Source organism: Buteo buteo, chromosome 18, assembly GCF_964188355.1.
Source record: "Buteo buteo chromosome 18, bButBut1.hap1.1, whole genome shotgun sequence".
NCBI lineage: Eukaryota > Metazoa > Chordata > Aves > Accipitriformes > Accipitridae > Buteo > Buteo buteo.
The window spans coordinates 3182629-3205722 of record NC_134188.1 but is presented as its reverse complement, the minus strand read 5'-3'; the positions used below and the strand labels follow the sequence as shown (position 1 = coordinate 3205722).

Here is a 23094-nt window from a genome sequence, read left to right as displayed (position 1 = left end):
AGCTGGAATGACTGCTTACCTTTGAATAAGGGTAGCAGATAGTCAGCATAGTCTTTGCCCAAGATTCTTAAACAAATGACTTCAGTTAGACATTGGGGGTAATATACTGATCGAAACAAAGATTTCCCCTGTTTACCTTCATTTACCTTTCTCAGCCTGGAGATCTGTAGCTGTTCAAAACTGGAAGAAAAAGAGAAACTAAGTCACATTTGGAGGCAGTGCAACAATCCTTATAGCTAGAGGAGAAGCAGTGACCTTTATATATCTTGGGCTCAGTGAATATTTGACTCAGCCTTACGTTCCTTCAAGCAAAAGAGGGAAACATGGTCTAGATTAAATGTCTGTGAAGTGAGTGCAAAAGTGTTTGGAAAATTTTATTCACAAAGTCATTATCAGTTTTTCCCTGCCAAAGGAGAAGAAGGTATCGACTGCTGTTCTGCAGAGGGTCTGCCCAGCAACTGACACTCTAATCAATGGGATAATTGAGTGGAGACTGCATTTTTCATTTTGCAGATGATATCAAGCTTGGAGGGACTGCATGGCTACAAGTGAACTGGCTCAGGCTTCAGAATGATCCTGACAAATGTGTGAAAACCATCTGACCTTTCCCATCTCTGTCAATTCAGTTCAACTGAGGCAGGCATGTCTGACTGGGAACAACTGCAGGAAGGGAGATGACTGATTTGGCAGCAGCTCTGCAGAAAGCAATCTGAGAATCACAGGGGATGAGAAGAAGAACATGAATCAGCATTGTGCAGAAAAGGCAAACATCATACAGAGGCGTATAAATAGGAGTCTTAAATATAGGCCAGTTAAAATAGTCTCCCTGCTCCACTTGGCACTTCAGAGGACTTAGCTGGCATAAAGCAGTTCCTGACTTTGTAATTAAAAAAAAAAAATATTCAAGGATTTTTTTTTTTTAATAGATCAAGAGAGAAGAAAACTGAAAGGATAATACAAAATTAGTGGAATTAAGCAGAATCAAAGGAGTTCAGTGTATTAGCTCTTGATGCATGTCCTAATGATAAGGATAGTGAGCCCTGGCAGGTAGCATTGGCCAGGAGGTTGTGGAGTCTCTATTGTTGGATGTTTTTAAAAATAAGTTAGACAAACTGATGTTAGGAATCTAGCTTGTAGAAAAGGTGATCTTACCTTTCAGCAAGAGGATGGACTTCAGGGAGTACACATGCCTTCAAGAGCCTTCCCAGCTTTACCTCAACCTTTCTCTGATTTGGCACTGGATGAATGACATGATACTGAGAACTGAGATGTGCGAGAGACTTTAGTTGTTGAAGGGAGAAAAGGAACAATGTCAGCACCTCCGTACTGGCCAGGAAGTGACAAGGTGATGTGGAAAACATGAAAATGATTGCACATCTATGCCACATGTGGCCCCATTTTCTTATAAATAAGAAAAATAATAATATGCCAGCTTGAAAATAAATTGCATGACATATATTGTCTTTTCTACTGCATCAGTAGTGCTGTAGAAGATGGAAACATGCTAATACCAAGACATTTTCTTCTGGGGCTTGACCTTAAATAGCTTTAGGAGAACTCATACAACAACAGATTGGCAAGGTAAAAATTTAGCAACTCTCCAAATGCCACTTGCATTTCATAGTATGCAGAAAACTGTCTAACTCTTCCAAAACTTCAGTGTTTTCATATGCAGATTCACTTTTGTGCAAGGCCAGCAAGAAAATCACAAGTTCTCTTTATCCAGCCTGAGTGAAAGAAAAATTAGTTTGACAGCTGGCCTTAAACACTTTCTCCTTGATGATTCAAAGAAAATGGAATCCATCTAAAGCTGTTGATTAATTCTTCAAATACAGATGGAGAGCAATACCTTGAAAATCTACCTTTACAAGTATAATAAATGAATGCACGGGGTGGGGAGGCGGGGGAGGGCTTTCTTTTACAAGGTTCTCAAACAGCTCTTTTCAAGGGATATAATACCTATTTTGTATTACAGGATAACTTTATCTCTACAGTTCATGAAAGGTAAGAGAAAAGCTTTATAGATTCTCATAAAGGTGATATGTACTACACAGACAGAGTCTAGACTTGGAGGAGTTACCATGGATCTAAGCTAAACAATCTCTTCCTTTTCATACAGTCCAAACAATTATTGGAGGCAAGAGGCTAGTCAACAGTGCAGATAAAATATCTTCTAAAATATATCTTAGTAGAATTTTGAAAGAATAGCAATAGCCATGGATTACAAGGCACATTTCTAGAAAGTACCAGAATATTTCGTCAAATAATTCAAATGCTTTTCAATGTATTGGGGGCTATTTAATCATTATATTCTCTCTTTAGGGCTAGCTCTAGCACACAAGAATTTTTTATTGTTGTTATCAATAGTATAGGTTGTAGAGTTAACCAAACTAAAAGTTTAAGAATTTCTCTAAATTTTTTGCAACTGTAGCAGAGTTTTCCACATAGTTATGTGGAAGCAAAACTGAGCGTTTTATCATGACTGAACTAAAATCTGCCTCCACTTTAAAAATACTGCAATAGATTTGGTGAAATGTAATGTGTTTCTTTGTTTACATGTACCTTTAAGAGAGAGGACAGTAATAAGAATTTTATTGAACACCCCTATGTACACATTCGGTGTGCTATAAAATATCTGATTAAATCTAATTAAAGGAGAACACTACAATTAAAAAAAAAACCTTTTCACTTGTTTTGAAACTGGCACATTTTCATTAAAATGAATGCAGTAGAAATGTACAATTTGCAGGAACTAATTTATCTTCTCTTTTTTATTTCTTGCAAAATCATAGGAGGCTTTTAAAAGTCATTTCCTCCACAGAAAATAGGAAATAAAATACAGTAACTTTTATTGCATCTGGAGAATATAGTTTCCCCGACTGTGCCATTCAGTGGTAGTTACATGACTCTTCTAGACATGCTGATATAAAAAAAAAAAACAAACAAACTATTTTTGAAGGATGAAAAGAGAAATTTCAGGAATGTATTTCTCAGGATGTCCACATTGAAGATTGCAGTACAAAAAACCCAATCTTTTTTTACCCATCATTTCTAATATCATGTGAGTAAAACATATTAGCAAAGGAAAGAAGCAAGTCAAATATATTCTTACAAGGCAGGGCACGCTGTGCATGCAAATGAGAACATATATAAGCCCAGCTCTTCCCATTTGGTGAAATATTGCTTTGGAGCTCTTTCAGAATATAAAGTACACAGAAGCATATATAGCATTCAGGTGCCCTCTAAGCAGAGGAAATCTTATTTTCCTTTGAAAATCGGGACTTAAATCAGCAGTGAAATACAAATGATATTGATGAAATTGACATCCACATTCCACTAATTAAAACGGTTCATATATGCTTACACTACTGTTGCAGGCATTGTTCAGTAGAGGACCAGAAGTGTCTCAGAGGAATCTGCTGCTGGACACAGCCTTCTGGTAGATGCATCCACTCTGCAGTGCTTCTCTGGGCTGGAGAAGAGGAGGCTCCCATGCCACCACACTGAGCAGGACAGGGTGGGCCACCTGTACAGGACCAGTGGGTGAGCTGAGCTCAAGGTTTGGTTCCAGTTCATCCCATCTAGCAAATGACACTGGAGATGAAATCCCGATTTGAACTGGCTGTCACCTAAGAGGCTATCTACAGCCTGTAAACATAAGATAAGGCAAAGCACAAGTGGTTTTGAAAAACACTGCCAGCTTCCCGTGCTCCAGCCCCAGCAGCTAAAAACAACTGGCTTCACCTAACATGATCTCCTGCCACTCTTACTGTAATTAGTTGGTGAGTTTACATTACTGATGAAGATCCTGGGGTGAAGTACATTCCTGGGCCAAGGCTCAGGACAAGATCTGTGTATCATTTAAATAGTATACAAGTGAGAATTAAAGAATCCATAATCTGTGTTTTAGCTAGGTAGAGGGGTGTATTTCATTCAGTCAGAATTTAGAATTCAGAGAAAAGATGCACCAGTTAAAAAATAATCAGAAGACTGATGTCTCGTTGATGAAAGGGGATGGTAAAGAATAGAAAAAATGTTATTCTTTACACTGAGTCTAAAAGGCTTAGTATAAAGAATAAAAATACATTTATAAGAGGCTAGGTAATGATTAATGAATATTATAAACATGTTACATGGCTACAGAAAATCAGTATATTGTATTTTGGAAGACAGCGAACAATGTTTTCAAAGCAACATATCAGGCACCCTGGTAAGCGATTGACTCTAAAGTAATAATTTTAATCTACTTAAAGCCATTCATAATTGAATTTTTAATATAAAATGCGACCAGAAAAAAAGATTAACAGCATTATCTATGACTATATCAGGTACAAACAAATAGTATGTCTGAGAACAACTGTCATGTGTATGAAAATGAAAGCTGGATAGGAAATATTTGAAAAGTGTTCTTGCTTTGCTTCAGAATGAACCCTGGACCTTCTACCTTAATCAGACAGAAACCAAGCAGACAAAAGAATTTTAAGTATTGCAGTAGGGAAGGGCTTTCAGCTAGCAGCGGTATGAAGACATTAATGTGAAGGTCAGGTGTTCCCGCAATACAAGGTACCAAAATCACATCTGTCATCATAGCTTGTAATGGGAACAAAACATAAACTTAGCAAATGTTCATTTATGGCAGTACAATTACAAAAGGTATTTTTGCAGCACTGAAGGAAAGCATGGGTGACCCTTCTCCACTAGGTATGAGGCTTCATTTTTTGTAATAAACTTTCTGTGACAAATTTCATATTTAATTTCTGACTGGCTGTATGTATTTTTCAAGGGGGGGTGGTTACATTGCAAATGGATGTATGATAATTCAAAGAGTGTGACTTACAGCTTGTTATACCCTTTGCGTAAGGCACATTGATACTTAGATTATGCTATCTACTCTTGTGCCTGGTCATATGAGATAACACAGCTGTTAAGCAAGTCACGTTTATTATCTTGCTGCAGCATGTTCTTTTATTGCAATGGCGTGCTTACTTAGCAATCATGAATACCTGGAGAAAATCTGAAATGGCTGCACTTCTGTCAAGAGATAAAATACGTGGAGGCAAAATGTTCTTACAGTTCACACGGTGTTTCTCTAGAACGTGTCTGTGCTTTCAGGGTCAGTCACTCCCTTGGAAAGATGAAATACTTTTTCCTTCTTGAGTTCCTTCTCCATTAGTAGTCCTTTATATCTTTGGAATACCGTGTTCTGAGGGCATCTGCTGCCAAGTGGTTTCTCTATCCATCCTGTGTCTGGTTGCAGTCACAAGATGCAATCAGATATCAAATGGGACAAGGCAGATCAGTGTTTGAATCTGCTCTGCCATATTCTGACTAGAGACATGAAGTTTGGTTTCTTTTCACGTATATTGGTGCTATCGTCACATTGCATCTCTTTGGCAACTGCACCACATGTGCGAGTTATGACCATTGGGCTGCAGAGGAAGCCTCATTTTCTCTCTCTCTTGTTTATAGGTGAAAAACAACGCATCCCAGCACAGTTGGGTGAAAGGAGTATTTTCCTTGCAGGTAGAAAACAGATCTTCAAGCCCTCAGGCAGTCAGGCACATCCAGAAATCTCAGTCTTCATTTCCCACAGCCAGATCAGTGAGCCAAGCCAGAAGGCTGTTATGACTTAGGCTTCTCTAGCTCTTTGATTTTTTGATATGAAAATTCCATCTGTATCAAAGCTGGTATGTACATTTCCATAAAAAAGCTGTGGTTTTGATAAAGCTGCATTTTCTGACCAAAAATACTTTGTGTTGGAAAATTCCCAACCTATCCTATAAAATACCATTTGGATGACACACTCACTAAGATAAAACCACCCTAATAATAGCTTGGGGTTTAATATATATTTTACCAGTTAATCTCGCAAAAGGCTAATCTCCAAAAATTTTCAGCAGTCATTTAAAGCAAGTTGTGCCTCATCCATCTGAACTTATTTTTAAAGTAATCTTGTGAACTTGGGTTTTTAATGAAATCCTTTCTGTAGCATCATTAGGGTCTTGAGCTCTGGAGACAAACCTCTGTTGGAAGCTTCTGATAACCAACACAACAACTTGTATTATTGTAGTGCCTTTCATCCCTTTCCAAAGCTTCACATTCACATTGATGATATCTTCACTTTCCCTTCCACCCCCAAAGCGCCAAGAAAAACTTTCACTCTAGGTAAGAGTCAAGATGGTTGCAGATTGGGGATTTTAAAGAAGCAATTAAATAGTATTAATAAGTATGGCAGACAGTATGCTAGCAATCAAAGTATTGTCAACATTTGGGGCTGAAAAACAAATTCTCTCTTGTGTGAGGATCTGTAGGTAAACTTTGCAAATCTAAGGCATGGGAGAAAAAAAAAGCACTGCTCTGCTGTATAATGGTAATCTCAAGTTATCACCACTTAGCACCAGTTTTATCACCAGTGTTTAGAAATATGTCATGCATGTGTGTACACACTGAATTTCTTCCCTATCTTGTTAATGGTTATGTAATGTTCTCAGAAGTGAGAGGATTAGTAATGTCTGTAAACTTGTCTGAGACATGGTAACTACACTGTTCCTTTAGACCATGTATATAATATACCTTGACTACTGTAATTTTTTTTCCTTCTCTTAACATATGTGAATCATAGCTTTTATTTACACTCCTGAGCCCACTAGCAAATGTTTTTACTGCGTCATTGATGTGCAGTTGCCCAGCTGGCCTGACAAGAACTTTTCTTCTGCCTTCCTCCCCTTGCAGTTCCAGGGACCATGAATCTCCTGGGCCTCACATGGACCAGTCCTATCCCTCCTGTCAACAAGCACATGGGATTTTCATACTTGGTGTTTCTGACGCTGAGAAATAGGGAGTTGGGAAGTTCGGTTGCTGTGTGCAGGTCAGCATCACACAAAGCGTCTTGGAGGGGAGCAGAGAAGGGTAAAGAGGTTCACATCACAGCAGTAACCGTGGTACGTCTGTGTGTGTGGTGTTACTCCTTAGGAGGCAGCATGATCATAGAATTCTTGAATCATTTAGGTTGGAAAAGACCTTTAAGATCACCAAGTCCAACCGTAAACCTAACACTGCCAAGTCCACCACTAAACCATGTCCCTAAGCGCCACATCTCCACCTCTTTTAAATACCTCCAGGGATGGTGACTCAACCACTTCCCTAGGCAGCCTGTTCCAATGCTTGACAACCCTTTTGGTGAAGAAATTTTTCTTAATACGTAATCTAAACCTCCCCTGGCGCAACTTGAGGCCGTTTTGCCTGGTAACATGAAGTACAACAGCAGGTTAAAAGCTGGAAAGAAAAGTTTGTAAGGACGTACAGATATGTTTATACTCATTTTCAGAAGTCTGGCCAGGATTTTGAGCATGGGCAGATGTGTCCTTTGAATAGGAGCTGGTGGAGTAACACCTTATTAAACACGAGCCAGGAAGGCTAGATGAGTTATGGAGATGTTTTACTAGTTATTGGTGTGTGTGTAGATTTAAAAAAAATAATCCTGGTACCAAACAGAAAGGACTAATTGCACTTTTAGCCATTTCTGTGCTGCTGAAGAAAAGAGAATAGAATAAAAGAGGCTGATTCCTGTGCCTAGGGCTAAGTAGCACCATTTGGCTCAGGTCCACAGTGGTTATGGCTGCTCCCCTTTGAAGCTGATTTGTCTTGCAGACAGTTCTCCAAAAGCAGAGCCAGAGAATGGCAATTAAATAGTGGGGTGATTAGGGGATGAGTGTGCAAGCACACCACAGCTCTCTTTTATTTACAAGTACAGTTGGACCTGTAGGTTAGTTTAGAACAGAGTAGCTCTGGCAGGACCATCCTTGTTTCATTCCCTTTAAGGCTGCTGGGTTACTTTACTCGAACAGTGGTCCTGTGAGTGACCAAAGCATTTCCCAGTTCCAAACAGGAACAGAAACTAAAATCCTTTGCAAAAAATGGTAATTTTTTAATGTTTCAGTCTCAGAAAAGAGAATTCCTTCTCTTTTACCAAGTTTGTAAATCACATTTATTCTAATAGGGCAACCAAGTTGGTGAGGGGCCTGGAGCACAAGTCTTATGAGGAGCAGCTGAGGGAACTGGGGCTGTTTAGTCTAGAAAAGAGGAGGCTGAGGGGAGACCTTATCGCTCTCTACAACTACCTGAAAGGGGGTTGTAGTGAGGTGGGTGTTGGTCCCTTCTGTCAGGTGGCTGGAGATAGGACAAGAGGAAATGGCCTCAAGTTGAGGCAAGGCAGATTTAGGTTAGATATTAGGAAAAAAATTTTTACTGAGAGGGATGTCAAACATTGGAATGGGCTGCCCAGGGAAGTGGTTGAGTCACCATCCCTGAAGATATTCAAAAAGCGAGTGGACGGGGTACTTCAGGACATGGTTTAGTGGGCATGGTCGGTGGTTGGACTTGAAGGTCTTGAACTTGAAGGTCTTTTCCAACCTAAATGACTGTATGATTCTGATTCTATGATTCTAATTTTTATTTTTCTTCTCCATAAGTGTGTCTTCTGCTTTTGGTTCCTCCTGCCCCAAAACTCTGGGGAGCGGTTACTGGAAAAAGAAAGTGCATGTGAGAAAGGAGAAAATTGGTGGGATATTAGTCACATAGTTTTTATTGCTTATGATTGAAAGAAGCAGGCTGCACTGCTGAAGCAGAACAGCTGGGTGTTGAGAGGGAAGGTTTTGCTGTGGATGTACAATGGAACAGCTTCTGCCTTGCCCAGCACTAGCCACAAAGTTTGAGGCTAGGGATTTGCTCCACTGGCCCTTATGTGTGGCTTCCCTGGTCCCCGGACTAGCTCCAGTACTGAAAGACTACTGGGGTCGAGCATCTGCCCTGGGAGCAGGTGGTAGGTGAGGAGGGGAGGCCTTTCATTTAAGGGGTAACAACTTTGCAGTTGCCATGTACCAAAAATACCTGGATGGACTGTTACTGCAGATCAGCTGGCACTTGCTGCCATCCAGAGACCTTCCCATGGATCCAAGCCCCCAGTTAAAGGAGCATAGAAATGTTTCTGTTGATGAAGATGATTCTCATTTTGGAAGAGGCATAAGCTAAGCCACAATTAACCTAGTTTTATACCTATATCCATAGTAGAACTTTTACCAGTATTACTATTTCATAGTATGTTAATGAGACTTTACTAAAAGGCTTCACTCTTTTTAAACAGCTTTATTATATCATGGTGTAGGTGAATCTGACAAAAGATGCTCCTTCCAGGTCACATATGTTTCACAGTAAAGAGCCTTCCTACCTTTTCTTTAAGGAATGGCCACCTGCTCATAGGTATTTAGCTGACATTTGCTGTTTAGAGAGGCGGCTCTGCAGCACCATTCAGTATTGCTCATATACAAGTCCAATAAAACGAACACTGGCCAAAGTACACCTGGGCAGTGAATTGAGAACAAAAATGGAAATCCTTAACAGAAGCTAAAGCAATAATGTAAAATCATGTGCAAGATGCTGCTGTGGAGTATGATGTCCTTTCATGAGACGGGTGGAAGAAGTGACTGTGTTAAATATGGTAGGGCTGGGGACTTAGATGAGGAAGGGGAGCAGGGCAGGGTGCTGCTGAACAATGATATGTGTGCAATTAGACACCTGATCTGTTTTGATCACTGTAAAAGAGCAATTAGAAATAAAAACATTTTGTTTTAGCCCCAGGGAGACTACAGCGGGTTGTGTCAACACCTTGTTACAGGCAAACATGAAACGCCTCGCCAGTTAGGTCATGAATGTCTAAGGGTCGTGGCTTGAAGACAGTAAACCAGGCAGAGCCTTTGCCACCAAGCCAAACCAGTCAGCATTTTTAAGAGACAAGAGCAGTGCTGCAATCTCTGGAGACCAGATCCACCAACCTCAAGGTCTTACAGTGCTGACTGCACCGACAGCTGTGAGACAGGTCTGGAGGATGCCCTTAGCCTTGGGAAGCATGATTTCCCCGCAGTGTGAAATTTTGCTGAGCTTTTTTCAGAGATACCTGCCACACTTTGAAAAATCACCATTTTCCTGCTTTCATTTGTGATCCTCTGGAAACTGCTGCTGGCCTGCTGAAATAATAATAGCAAATATGCTAAGACAAGTCTCACACACTGCAGGCGTTGATACTCTGCCCTTAAAGCACATGCACTGTAAGGGAACATCCAGAAAAGCCATTGCATACAGAAAGGAGACTCTCAGGAAGCAAAGAAAAAAGGCATGAAAAATAAGTGGATGCATTTAATAGATCATCTTCCTCAAAATTTTCAGCTTTTTATGTTAAAAACTGATTTGAGCTGAAGATAGAAGTAATAAAGAGAAATGGACACAGATGCCTTCCTTTCAATGAACATCTGTTTGTCAGCTGAAAGTCAGGCCTACAGGAATTTAAATGCTAAGTTAATTTAAAAAATGACAAAATTAACTCTTCTTGGTATCTATGACTAAGTGTCACAGTTTAACCCCAGCCAGCAACTAAGCACCACGCAGCCACTCACTCACTCCCCACCCAGTGGGATGGGGGAAAGAATTGGGAAAAAAAAGTAAAACTCGTGGGTTGAGATAAGAACAGTTTAATAGAACAGAAAGGATGAAACTAATAATGAAAATAATAACGATAATAAAATGACAATAATAATAATAAAAGGATTGGAATATACAAAACAAGTGATGCACAGTGGAATTGCTTACCACTTGCTGACCGATGCCCAGTCAGTTCCCAAGCAGTGATCTGCTGCCCAGGCAAACTCCCCCCAGTTTATATACTGGGCATGACGTCCCATTGTATGGAATGTCCCTTTGGCCAGTTTGGGTCAGCTGTCCTCGCTGTGTCCCCTCCCAACTTCTTGTGCCCCTCCAGCCTTCTTGCTGGCTGGGCAGGAGAAGCTGAGGAATCCTTGACTTAGTCTAAACACTACTTAGCAACAACCGAAAACATCAGTGTGTTATCAACATTCTTCACATATTGAACCCAAAACATAACGCTACACCAGCTACTAGAAAGAAAATTAACTCTACCCCAGCCTAAACCAGGACACTAAGCTACAGAATTCAGGCAGAAAAGAGCCATATCAGCCTTTGTGACCATAAATTGCCCAAATGAACACCTGCTCTGACAGCACAACCCAAAATGTATAGCTTGCTCAATAGCTACCATTTGGTACCTAACAGAGAAATTGGTCCGGTAAATGTTGTTTCTCCCTGACTTCCCTTGCAAAGAGTCCTTTTCCTGTTTCATCCAAAAGGAGGAATTGCTTGATGATGCCTAACTGTAGTACTTTTTTTTTTATTTCTAATAGATTTAAAACGCACTTACTGCTGTCTCCTATGAAGCATGTTTCATAATGCCAGGAGTCTGCTTTTCTCTCTGTGGGTGGGACCGCCTCACTGTGTATATATGAAAGATTTTTTTGCTACAAAGAAAGTTTTTTGCAATTTAAAAAAATTTAGGTTTAGATGAAGAATACATGCACCATGCTGGTAAGGGGGTACATTCTTCCAGCAGTGAATGCATTTGAACATAGTTACATGGAATCCAAAGCATTTTTTCAAGCTGAATTTTTGCATGGGTTACATTCTGGGCACATATAAAAGAGCACTGTAAATCAAAGATTTACACTTGGAAAATGCTTACTTTAGATGCTTGCACCAAACAGTAGATAACCTTCCTAGAGGCCTGACAATTTTAGAGAATTAGTCTGCTTAACTTTCTTACATATAGCTCCAATATACATATATCAAAGCTTAATCAATACCTCCTTCAGCCATGATTTGGGACTTTTCTCTCAGCCATTGAGCAGATATACCAAACCCTTTTTTTCTTAGAATCCCACAAATATCAATATTTTCTGAAGTTACCTGCTGGATGAAGAGAACTAAAACATTGATGTGCCAACATGTGTTGCTTAATCACTGTGGCATTTTTGTTAATCCTGCATTCAGCTACCTGCATTATAATTGCTGCATAGCTCCTCCTTGCTTATCATATTGCTCATCCTTCTTTGATTTCCAGCAGATATGACATGTAGGAGTGAATTAGAGTGGCTGGTGGAAATCTAATCACTGACCTTGAGAAAATTCAAAATATTCTCATAAACACTTAATCTCACAGAACTGATGTCAGTGGTAGCACATGCGGCTTCCTGATTTGCCCCTGCTGTTTTGGTCTAAAGAAGAGGTTGTAAGTCCATTATTTAAAGAAAGCAATAAACCTAAAGCATGTAACAGTGTGGCTCCTGCTCAGGAAGAAGTATGAAGATCCTGACACTCTTAACAAATATTATCCCATCTCTACTTTCACCCTAAGGAAGAGATGGGCATCTTATTGCTCAGAAGATTAAACCTCCTGTGATTTCAGATATGGGTAAAGCAAGGCCTTAGTATGGTAGTAGATGTATGATGTATAAGAATGTTATTAATGGCGTTAAGATAAAAATTTCTATCAGAGTACTCGTAGAGTGAGATTCAGGTTGAGATTCAGGCACCTAAATGTCTTCAACAAGAGCTGGATGATGCAGAACGCAGAGAGGTCCAACCATAGCAGACTATGTGTAACCGGGGAGGTGAACAGCCACTATGGCCAGGACTCCCAGCCTTACACACGGCTTTGGGTACCATTCCGAATGTATGAGGGTATCCTGTTTGACTTCCAGTTGCCATTACAGGAGGATGTAGGTCTCCCACATTCAGTTGCCCACAGGAAGGTAGATGGTGTTATTTGACCACCATTGTGCCATGCCATACAGTCACCATGTCGTCCACCTAAAGCTGATAGATATAACACAGGATCTACAGGACACCTGTGTTGTTGCGCAATATTAAGTGGAAGACAGGTGGGGTACCTAGCCGAAAGTCATGTCAACTATATGCGGGCAGCTGAAATGAGCCCTCTGTGCAATATCGGCAACTCCCATGCAGACATGCCAGACACCATGGGCTGCTGGAGAGGGAACCAGGCATACATGTCTGGGCAGGTGAACCTCTCCTTGGTGCTTACCTTTGGGTGAGCTGAATCACTCTCTAGGCTGCATGTATTACATTGGTTAGATCTCCTTGAACTGTCACAGGCTCAATTCAGTTACCTAAACATAGGCACCTACTGAGATGCCCTGGGGCCCTTAAGACATTAATGTGGAATTGCCAGGTAGGACACAAGATCGGTAACTTCTGAAGTGGGAGCCAGAGGTCTGACAGGGTACACCACATTGTCTACAATGACAAAAGATGTCTGTGTTTAAGCTACTGAATTCATTTCTCAGCTTACGTATAGAAACCTGTAAGTAGATTAACTACATTCAGGTGCCTCATCCAAAGCTAAGTCCTACTCTTAGTTCATCAGTTTTGTTAACTGTGGAAGGCTGCAAGCCAGATAATTTTTGCAGGGATCTGCCCCTCACTCTCATAACTCTTGATATCTGAGGGGTTATTGACTCCAAGCACTGCAGGAACCGACTACTGCTTCTCCAAGGTGTTTCTGACATCCCCCAGCCCAGCTCCAGAGCCTGTTCTGATGGCCCAGCTTGCTTAGCCTTGCCCAGCCCCACAGCTCAACTGAGCACGGGAATTCTCACAGAGGTTTCTTTGCTCAGAAATGGTAGACGTGTATGGTAGACACAGCATAACACTGCACTATGAAACATAGCAGTGATTTTAGCAATGTGAATCCACAGAACCCAAGTCCTCTTTACACACACTTAATGAGTCCTTCATAGATTATAGCAAACATCCTTTTATCAGCCACTATATTCTACTCCTGTTATGCATTATTGAATTGGATAATTATTTTTTCTATAAGGTAAACATCTAGATGAGCTCCAGTCATTACCAGCAACGTGTGTTTACTTTAGGCTATATATCTTTATGTGCCATCTTTGGATGTTTTCTGGTCTGCACATCATCCTCCCTACATGACATGTATCCTGTGTAGGCTTCTTAGTTCTTTGATAGACTACAGACATCCCATGTGTTCATCTAGTATCTGACTGCCTATCAGACAGTCTCAAGCTTCTCATTACTTATCCGCCCAGCTACAAGCTTTAAATTTCATAACTGCAAGCCTTCATAGAAGTGCTTTAGTCTCTGCTGCTGGCCCACATACAGGACCTAGTAAGAACCTGCAGATACTCCTCCAGTCTTTCCACGGAGCCAGATCACTTTGATAGCTGTTGCTTTTAGAAGCCTACAGACTGGTGACTGCCACTTTGCGGTGTGATAGGTAAAAAGCTATTTCTTCAAACAGTGTTCAAAAGTCGCAGGAAAAATACAGAAAAAAACCTCACAAGAACCCAAAACTTACTGCGGAAATTATCTTGACTTTCAGTTTTTGAAGTAGTGCACCAATTCTTCTGGATAGGAGCTGTGAAGAACTGCTTAATGCACAATGCTTTGGCTACTGGCCATGCATCTATGCTTTCATGTCTCAGAGGTTAAATTCATTGCAATAATTCTCAAGGTTTGTTTTTTTTTCTTTCTTTTATTAGAAAGGTCTACTTTTCAAGACTGGACTGTTGTAGCATACTCTATCTTGGCCTAATCTGGTTCAACTCCTCAACCACATTTGAAGAGGTAGACCCTAAACTGTGCATACCTACTGTTTTGGTAATAAATGTCTTGACTTCCCAATGGTTTTGAGCCAGTCTCAGAAACACAGGAGTAAAGCTTTGCTAGAGTATCTGGGAATAGCTCCCAAGTACATTTATGTGAGTATGAAGCAGCACTAAAAGACTAAATGGCTTCTCAGTTGACTATAAATCACATTTCAGTACCACACACGTCACACAGTACAGAGACTGAGTTTTTGCTATTCAGTCAAAATGGATTTTGTATAATATAATAGTTGTGTTTATTAAAGAGCATCATATGCCTGTAGCCCTGAAAAATGTGTATGCGTTTGCAGCCAGGGTTGCCTGTACATTTAGTAATGGAGCAGCATAGTGCAATATAGTTTAAACGACTAGTTTACAAAGTTTCAGCTCAGCTCAGTTTAAAATGATAAAACTTTTAACTGCAGAAGAGTCATTTAGGCAGAAAATCTTAAAAATAATTAACACACTTCTTAAAACCATTCCTATTTCTTAGCCTTGCAGTAAAGGAGACCAATATTGGCATGAGCTGAAACCAACAAGAAATAAGTATCTGAACTGAGGTGTCATTCAACTGCTTATTGAAATACAGATTTAGCAAGCACTAACTTGTTCTGCTGTGATTTTAGCAGGAGTAATTCTTATCAATTTACCTATGGAAAGTGATCTAAAGAAATGATGATAGAAGTCATTTTGCAGGATATTCTTCCCTGACTGAATTTAATGCATAAAAATTTCAACTTTCATGTACATAAAACTCAGCATTGCATTTTCATTTTTTGATAGTAGTGCTTTTTATTTCTTCATTTAAGCCCCTGTGGATCTTTCTTTTCATAGAAGATGTGGCATTTTGCCAGAGGTTTTAAAATAGTAGGAATCTGAAGAGTGAAGAGAAATGCTTCAGCTGTGCCTGAACTGAAGAGATAGGATGACTGTATATGAAAAGTCACCATACGTGTCTCCAGAGTGCTGTCAGCTCCAGACTGAGCCACAGGATTCAAGCTTTTGAGCCATCCTGTGGAGACTGAATGAAATTGGTTTCAAAATGATAACAGTGTATCACAAATAGAAATTAAAATAGAAGGGAGAACAGTGAAATTATGTTTCTGTTCCTTTTTTTACTGCATCAGGGACCACAAACTGTGATTTTCACAGTCACCTCTTAGGCTTGAGATCCAGTCTATGCAGGTACCATCTAAATTGTTAAACCTATTTCACACATGTGAGTGATCCAGTCCCTCTGTTTTTCAGGATTTTCTACCCTAAAAGTGCCAAAACTCATCAGGCAACTCCCTTTTTGGTCTGTAACTTCCATGGACACCTACCCTTGCTTGTTCACACAGGCTCAGCGGACTCGGAGACAGGCCTGTTTCTTCAACCACTGCAACCAGGGTTTGGTTCCTGCCTAAAACCGAGTTGAAGCCTGTGGCTCATGAGCTGCACGGCTGGAGTTGGCAAGGAGCACTCTTCTGTCCTCTCTCCAACACCTCTGACTTTTCTCCCTCAGCTCCGGACCCTTCTTGCCAGCCAAGCCAATGTCCCCTGCCCAGGACAGGAAAAGCGAGGCTGTATCCACCTCTTCACCATCTCCCTTCTCAGGAGAGAGGCAACTTCTTTTCCTTTCTGTCTTTGCCCACCCCTTCTTCCACCAATTCAGAAGGCACTTTTGAAGACCGGGGGATCATCTACAAACCCTTGTCTCATCATCTGGATAATGGGGAGGTGTTTGTGGCCTCCCAAGAATTAAGAGAGAGGATTTCCAAGATGTCATTTCTAATGAAATATGAAATGCCATTCCAAGATGGTGTTTCACCTTTCTTCCCATACCCGTCACCTTCTGTGATTCAGGGTTTGAAATGGGTTTACTGGTCCCCTGAGGGAGGGTTTGCAAGACTAGGAAGACCTTGCAGCCCCTTCCATCCAGGTATGGGGAAGCATCCAGACACCACATGTCCCCTCCTAGGTTACAACGGGATTGTCATCCCTGCTCCATGTGAATAAAGTATAAATCTCTAGGTTTGCCTTGAAGTTACTCCCTGTCACCTTCCAAAGTAAGAAGGGCCAAAGGATTTAGAATTCCACTTTTCCTACAAGGGGATGTTCAGGATTCTTGGAGACACAGTTACAAAAGGGTAAAGAAGGAACTACTGGAGTTCAGGTTTCTAATGTCCTACCTCACACTAGATCCTACCACAGAATAAAGGAGAACAACTCAGAGTCATTTATGGGATAGGAAGAATTTGTCACCCTTGAAACAGGAGATGACTAGAGTCCCCAGGATTCAAAAAAAGGCATTTCAGGTTCTCTACCACCATTCCCAACTACAAAAAAGTGGAGATGAGAATGATTTGGTACTTACGGCTAGAACAGAGGAGGATTTGACATCTTCCCAAGCATTCTTCAGCACTACATGAATTCGTTACAACAGCAGGCATATTTTGGACCTGACAACACTGTGTTTCTAATTGCAATACAGTTAGTTACTAGCTGTCTTTAAAGTCATTCTGAATCTACATTGAATGCATATAACTAGTGTGATCAAAAGAGAAAGGTATGGAAGGCTGCATTTTTTCAAGAAAATTGGACTTCCAACTTCTTCTCTGAGAAAAATTGAGGAAGAGCTTATTTGCCTGGTAGGCTATGATATTCTGGCAGGGATGAAGAAGGTAAATCTAGAATGCTGTTGCACAGCTTTCCATTGGGAACGCCTATTCATCAGCAAGTGGAAGCAAAATTTGACATGTTAGCAGTTTGCATTTAGCAGACAGAATAAAGAAGTAGTATTGTTATGCAATGATGGAAGCATAGAGAAAATGCTGAAGTCTAATTCAGGCAGTGATTTTTTTTAAGCAGTGTCCCCAGCTGGTAGCAAGTACTTTTGTGTCTTGAGATGAAATGTTGAGAGTGTAAATCTATTACACAAGGCTATTTCCAACTCACTGTATCCTTGTCTTTGTTTGGAAATACGCTTGTGAACAGAGAAGGGGCATTAAAACAGAAGATGGCAGGTTTAGGCACTGAGACCACTTGTTCTACCCCAGTGAAGAGCACAGATGCTACCAGTGTAAGGCTGCTAGCTCTTCTGCAGAGATTTTAAAATGGGGAAGGGGTTTGCTGCATCGAAGCCAGTGCGTAATGTGACCTCAGGGAAAGCTGTTAAATGAATCTAAGGCAGTAATAGAGTTACTTTACATAAAATTAGGTATCCCAGAAGATTCAGCCTCTTTGGGGTAGAAACAGAAATGCTCAGTCAGAACATTGTCAAATTTGATTGCATACACTGACTGCATAGCTAGCAAAGAAAATCTCAGCACTGCCTGAATGAAACTTATACTGACACTTACAGTATCCATTATACGTATTATCAAAACTTGAATGTCCAGTAATCACCAATACAAAGAGGCTGAAAGGTAAATCCTGATCTGCTGGCCTGGGGCAGAGTTGGAAGTGTGCTTGCTCAGCAACACAGACACAATGGAGCCATGCTTTGAACTCAAGGAGCCATGAGGGAGACCTGGATGTCTGCAAGTGTTTGGCTGGCCTTTCTGCATGGTTAATATTGCACAGAGTTTGTTAGACTGTCTGTTAAGAAAAAAAAAAAAAAAAAATTGGCTCAGAGCAGTGGGTGATTGTGTTGTCCTAAAACATGAAAACAAGCTTTCTCTGTAACAGAAAAACAAGCAACTGGAGGCCACAGTGCACATTGTCTGACATTTACACTAAAAAAAAAAAAAAAAAAAAAAAAAGTTCTCGTCTAACAGACATACAGGTGAAGTGACAGCTTTGTGCCAGCAACTTATGGCCAGACTTCATCCCTCAAAAATGGGCTGCTTGCTTCAGGAGCACAGTCACTGTAGGCTTCCTGGACAGTTTTTGAAGAAGGCAGCCACCTCTATAAGTTGACAAAGATCTTAGATAGGCTGACTTACACCATGAGGCTATTTCTTTCCTTTGGCTGTTGAGAGGCTGTGGAAGACATGAGCTCCTAATGAAGGAGCTTCACTTCAGTGCCTACTTATTGGTGCTGCCTAAGTATAAATAGGATTGATCTAGGTTTTAGTTAATAATTAGAAAACAAAAAGAGAATGTATCAAGATATATTTTAAAAACTCTTGTGTCCCCAGATACCCAATGAAGGTTTTTTTCCTTAAATGTCAGCAATGCACTTACTTAGAGCCACTAATACTCTGTTTTAGGCTGAGGTATTTCTGAGGCATGTCTCTACATCCTGATTTTCAAAATACTTTCGCAGCGAGTTTCAGTGAAGGCATTACACTTCGACTGAAATGAGGCCAGTAGCTGAACAGGAGCCTGGCTCTGCACGCCTTGCACAGGGAAAACAGCAGCAGCACTGCTGTGCTCTTAACAACTCATCTCCAGCTTTTGCAAGTAACTACCAGGTGATGCTAACACCTTTTTCTGTTGCTGCAGCTCTGTTGCTGGAGCTCAAGTTGTCATTTACTTAGACTGTAATCAAATTTCAGCGGCTTGTCAGGCTGTATAGGAAACTCACTTGCGGAAGGCGATGACCAGCCCTGGTTCTGAGCCTGCCACCCCCTGCTCCCACCCCACCCCTTAGGGAAGGGGTGTCAGTGGTCTCCTGCGTCGTTAAGATGGTCCCTCTAACATGGGAATAAATTAATCGCCACTAATGGAAGACTAACTGCAATCCTGTACTCTACACCTTTGGTCTCTTCCTTAAAACACCACAAAACAACACCTGAAACCATACCGAATCGGTGCAGAAAAGATGGAAGTTGGAATGTTCTAGAAACAGGCAAAGCGAACGCCCTGCCTGTGCTCGTGAGGTGCGAGAGCCCATCCTGCGCACCAGAGGAAACCTTCGGCAGGTCACAACTGGCATTTAAATCCATTGACTCATTATTCGTGATTACATGTAGTTTTCCCCTGAGGGCATTTATTTTCTAAAAATAAAATGAAATTCTCTAAATGCCTTCATTCTGTAGTTGAACAACAACGTTATCTCCTGGGGACATCTCCCTGTCCTTAAGAGCCTGTCTGGTAGGTGTGTTTTATTCTTAGACGTCCCAACTCGTGTTAAGAGTCCACGCAACTGAATACCAGGTTTTTGCAATGTGCTGAGCCAGTTCTCACTTTGCAGACCGGGTCAAATTGTTTTGCCCGAAGGAGATGAGAGCGGCAGCCTGAGACCTGCCTTTAACGAGAGGTCCATCCGTCATGCCCACACAATCGGTTCAAAAGTATAACTCAATAATCAAACTTAGCTCGATTTATTTCCTCCCCATAAAGATCTGTGAGGCATTTCTAACCAGAACTTGTTTTGCATGTGGTAAACAACCAAATACACTGACCTCCTACTCCAGAAAAGACAAGTTTTTACTGGGAGGTGACAGTCCCTGAGTTACTGGGTGGGGTGAGCGTATGACGCCCTTGCACAACGAGTTTCTCCTTAATTACTGCTACCCGAGAGATCGCCGATGCGATGTGCCTTGCCAAGGTAGCACGAAGGAAATGCTGGGTGAAGGAAAAATAATTTTTATTTCCTCGCCTTCCCCCCCCCCCCCCCCCCCGCATGGCTGCCTCCCCTCAGCCCCGCCGCCGGGCTCCCCGACGGCGGCGGGGGGGGCGGGAAGGGGGCGACGCCGCGCGGTTCCTCACAGGCGACGGATCCAGCCGTCGAGTCTCTCCGCGGGCTCCTCACAAAAAAAACCAAAAAACAAAAAACATTTTTGGGGGGAAAAGGGGCGCAGGGCAGCGGCGAGGGGCCCGCCTCCGAGGGGAGCACCGAAGCCGCAGCCGAGGTGCGCCCGCCCCGGCCGCCCGCGGACGGGATCTGCGCCCTGAGGGGCCGGGGGGACTCTGTGTGGGGGGGGTGTGTGACAGAGGCGACCCCGAAGGGGACACAGCGCCCACCTCTCCCCTCAGGATCCCCCGCCCCGCTGCCGCCCTCTCCTCCCCGCCCGCCCCGTCTCACCCCCCGGATCCCGCCCCCGGAGGCAGCTCGCTCTCCCCGAGGGAACCGGGCGAGGAGGAGGCAGACGGCAGCGCTGAGGTAATTATTAATAGCCGTGCCCACCGGGGCGGGGGGGAGAGGCGAGGTGAGATAAAAGGGGGCGGCGGGGGGGGGGGGGCAGGGAGGAGGGAGCCGCCGTCGCGGAGCCCCGCCGGGAGCATGGCCCCCGCCGCGCCGCCGCCGCCGCTGCTGCCGGTGCTGCTGGTGCTGGGGCAGCCGGTGCTCGGGGCGCCGGGGCAGGGAGCGGGCACCTGGTCGCGCTTCGCCCGGCTGCCCTACCCGCAGGACCAGCTCTTCCTCCACGACACCTTCCCCGACGGCTTCCTCTGGGGGGCGGGCAGCGCCGCTTACCAGACGGAGGGCGGCTGGCGCCAGGGCGGCAAAGGGGCCTCCGTCTGGGACACCTTCGCCCACCGCCCCGCCGCGCCGACGGGGTCCGTCCCGCCGGGCCCGGCGGGCGGCGACGTGGCCAGCGACAGCTACAACAACCTCTACCGCGACGCCGAGGGGCTGCGGCGCCTGGGGGTCTCCCACTACCGCTTCTCGCTGGCCTGGGCCCGGCTGCTGCCCAACGGCACGGCGCCCGCCAACCCCGCCGGGCTGGCCCACTACCGGCGGCTGCTGGGCCGCCTGAGGGAGCTGGGCGTCGAGCCCGTCGTCACCCTCTACCACTGGGACCTGCCGCAGGGCCTGCAGGACGCCTTCGGCGGCTGGGCCAGCCCCGTCCTGCCCCGGCTCTTCCGCGACTACGCCGAGCTCTGCTTTCGGCATTTCGGCGGGCAGGTGCGCTACTGGCTGACCATGGACAACCCCTACGTGGTGGCCTGGCACGGCTACGGCACGGGGCGACTGCCGCCCGGCGTGCGGGGAGGCCCGCGCCTCGGCTACCGGGCGGCCCACCACCTGCTCCAGGTAAATGGCGGGCAGCGGGAAGGGGACCCCGGCGGCTCCCGGGCCCCCCGGGGTCGTGCCGAGGGGAAGGGTGCGGAGGCTGCCCTCGGCTCGCCCCGTCGGCAGACCTGTCGCCGGTCTCGGCCGTCCTGAAACCGGATCGACGTGCCCGCCGGAGCGCGGGCAGCCGATTCTGTGGGCTAAAGGCGGCAAGGGTCGTAGATGGGAGGCAGGAACTTCGCGGTTATTTCAACTTAGTGGAAACGCACCGCGTTAAAGCACCCTCTGTATTTTGCGGAAATGTTCAGTCCCGGCCCCGACGCTTGCCAGTGCCGTGCTGGGTGGGTGAGGGGATGCGTTCGGCTGTGCCGGTCCAGCGCTGGCTTACTAAGGTTGCTGTGGAAATGCTTAGTGTGACTGTAAGGAGAATTCATGCATTTGGTAATGAAATCTTACCGAGTTAACGAGGTGGCCGAAATGTCATACTGAGAGATTTTCTTGACAGCGTATGGGGTTTTTTGAGTGTGAACACTGGGAAAAAAAGACCCTCTGCTCCCCCAGCTAGTTTAGTAAGTGACACGAGTCTTTTGCTCTACATAATTTTTATGCAGTGTATCTGTATATGGTGTAATTGTAATGTTTGCTGGAAGCAAACATTGTGGATTCTCGGGGACAATTAAGCAAAAGTGTGTACAAATCCTTCCAGTGACAAGAGAAAGGATTCAGCCTAACTGGCCATTAAGGCATGATCTGTTGCACCTTAATACACATTCACGAACTCTGCTGAATGTCCATCTGCTCAACGTATGCTTACCGGCAGGAGTTACATCCTAATGAGTATCGTATATTAGACGGGAACACCAAGAAAACATCCAACACATGCCTTATTCAACTTTTTGCCACTTTCCTGCATTACTTTTGCATTGTTTAGTGCTACAAATAAGTCAAAAGGAAATACAGGTGGGGAAAATGTGGGTAAAATTTCAGATTAAATTCCTGGTCCTGACACCTTTAAATTCTTCATTTAGTACCTTGGGGCGTACTTGACCGTGTTTCACAGTGAGTATAACCCACATCACCATCGTATCTGTCCCAAGTCCCTCATAATCTCAGGCATATGCTTGTTCTCATAAAAGCCCTATGGAGAAGGAAGGTGCTTTTCTATTTAACAAATGAGAAACTGAGGCACAGACCTGCCTACACCATGTAAAAAGTATAATTAAACCAGGAAAGTCTACCAGTACTTGTTTTAGCGTCAGAACCTCAGGATTACTTTTGTCCTACTGACTGTCATCCAGCGTTTTCAAAATTAGTGGACATTTATCTTTACACAACAGTGTAAGGCAGCAAGGTATCATTCTTTTTTACGTTTCATGAATTAGGAACTGAAACACAGATGCAATTAAGGCCCAAAGTGTCCACTGATTGTTAGTGCCCTTTTCCTGGTATGTCATCTTTTCAGAATATTGGTCAGTTACATTATACTTCCAGTTCTACAAGTCAGGTCCCAAAATCTCAGATCACCTACAGGGAAAGTAAGGGACATGCAGTTCATGCAGAAGAGCTCCCATCCCTGACCCCTCCAGGTAGGAGTCTTCAGTAGAGGCAGAGATAGAGCCTAACTCTTCAGGACAGAGAAGTGAACAGCTTTAACACTGAGATCCTCTTTTCCTTCTT

The 23094-nt window shown here is 43.4% G+C and overlaps 1 protein-coding gene across 1 annotated transcript in view; it reads left to right on the top strand.

Moving 5' to 3' along the window:
• The first annotated feature begins 20685 nt into the window (after positions 1–20685).
• The window catches only part of KL (klotho), a 49285-nt gene continuing 46876 nt past the window's right edge, over positions 20686–23094 (top strand). The window contains exon 1 of the mRNA XM_075050600.1: positions 20686–21438. Coding sequence (XP_074906701.1) covers positions 20686–21438 — 753 coding nt within the window. The remainder of the gene's footprint in view (positions 21439–23094) is intronic.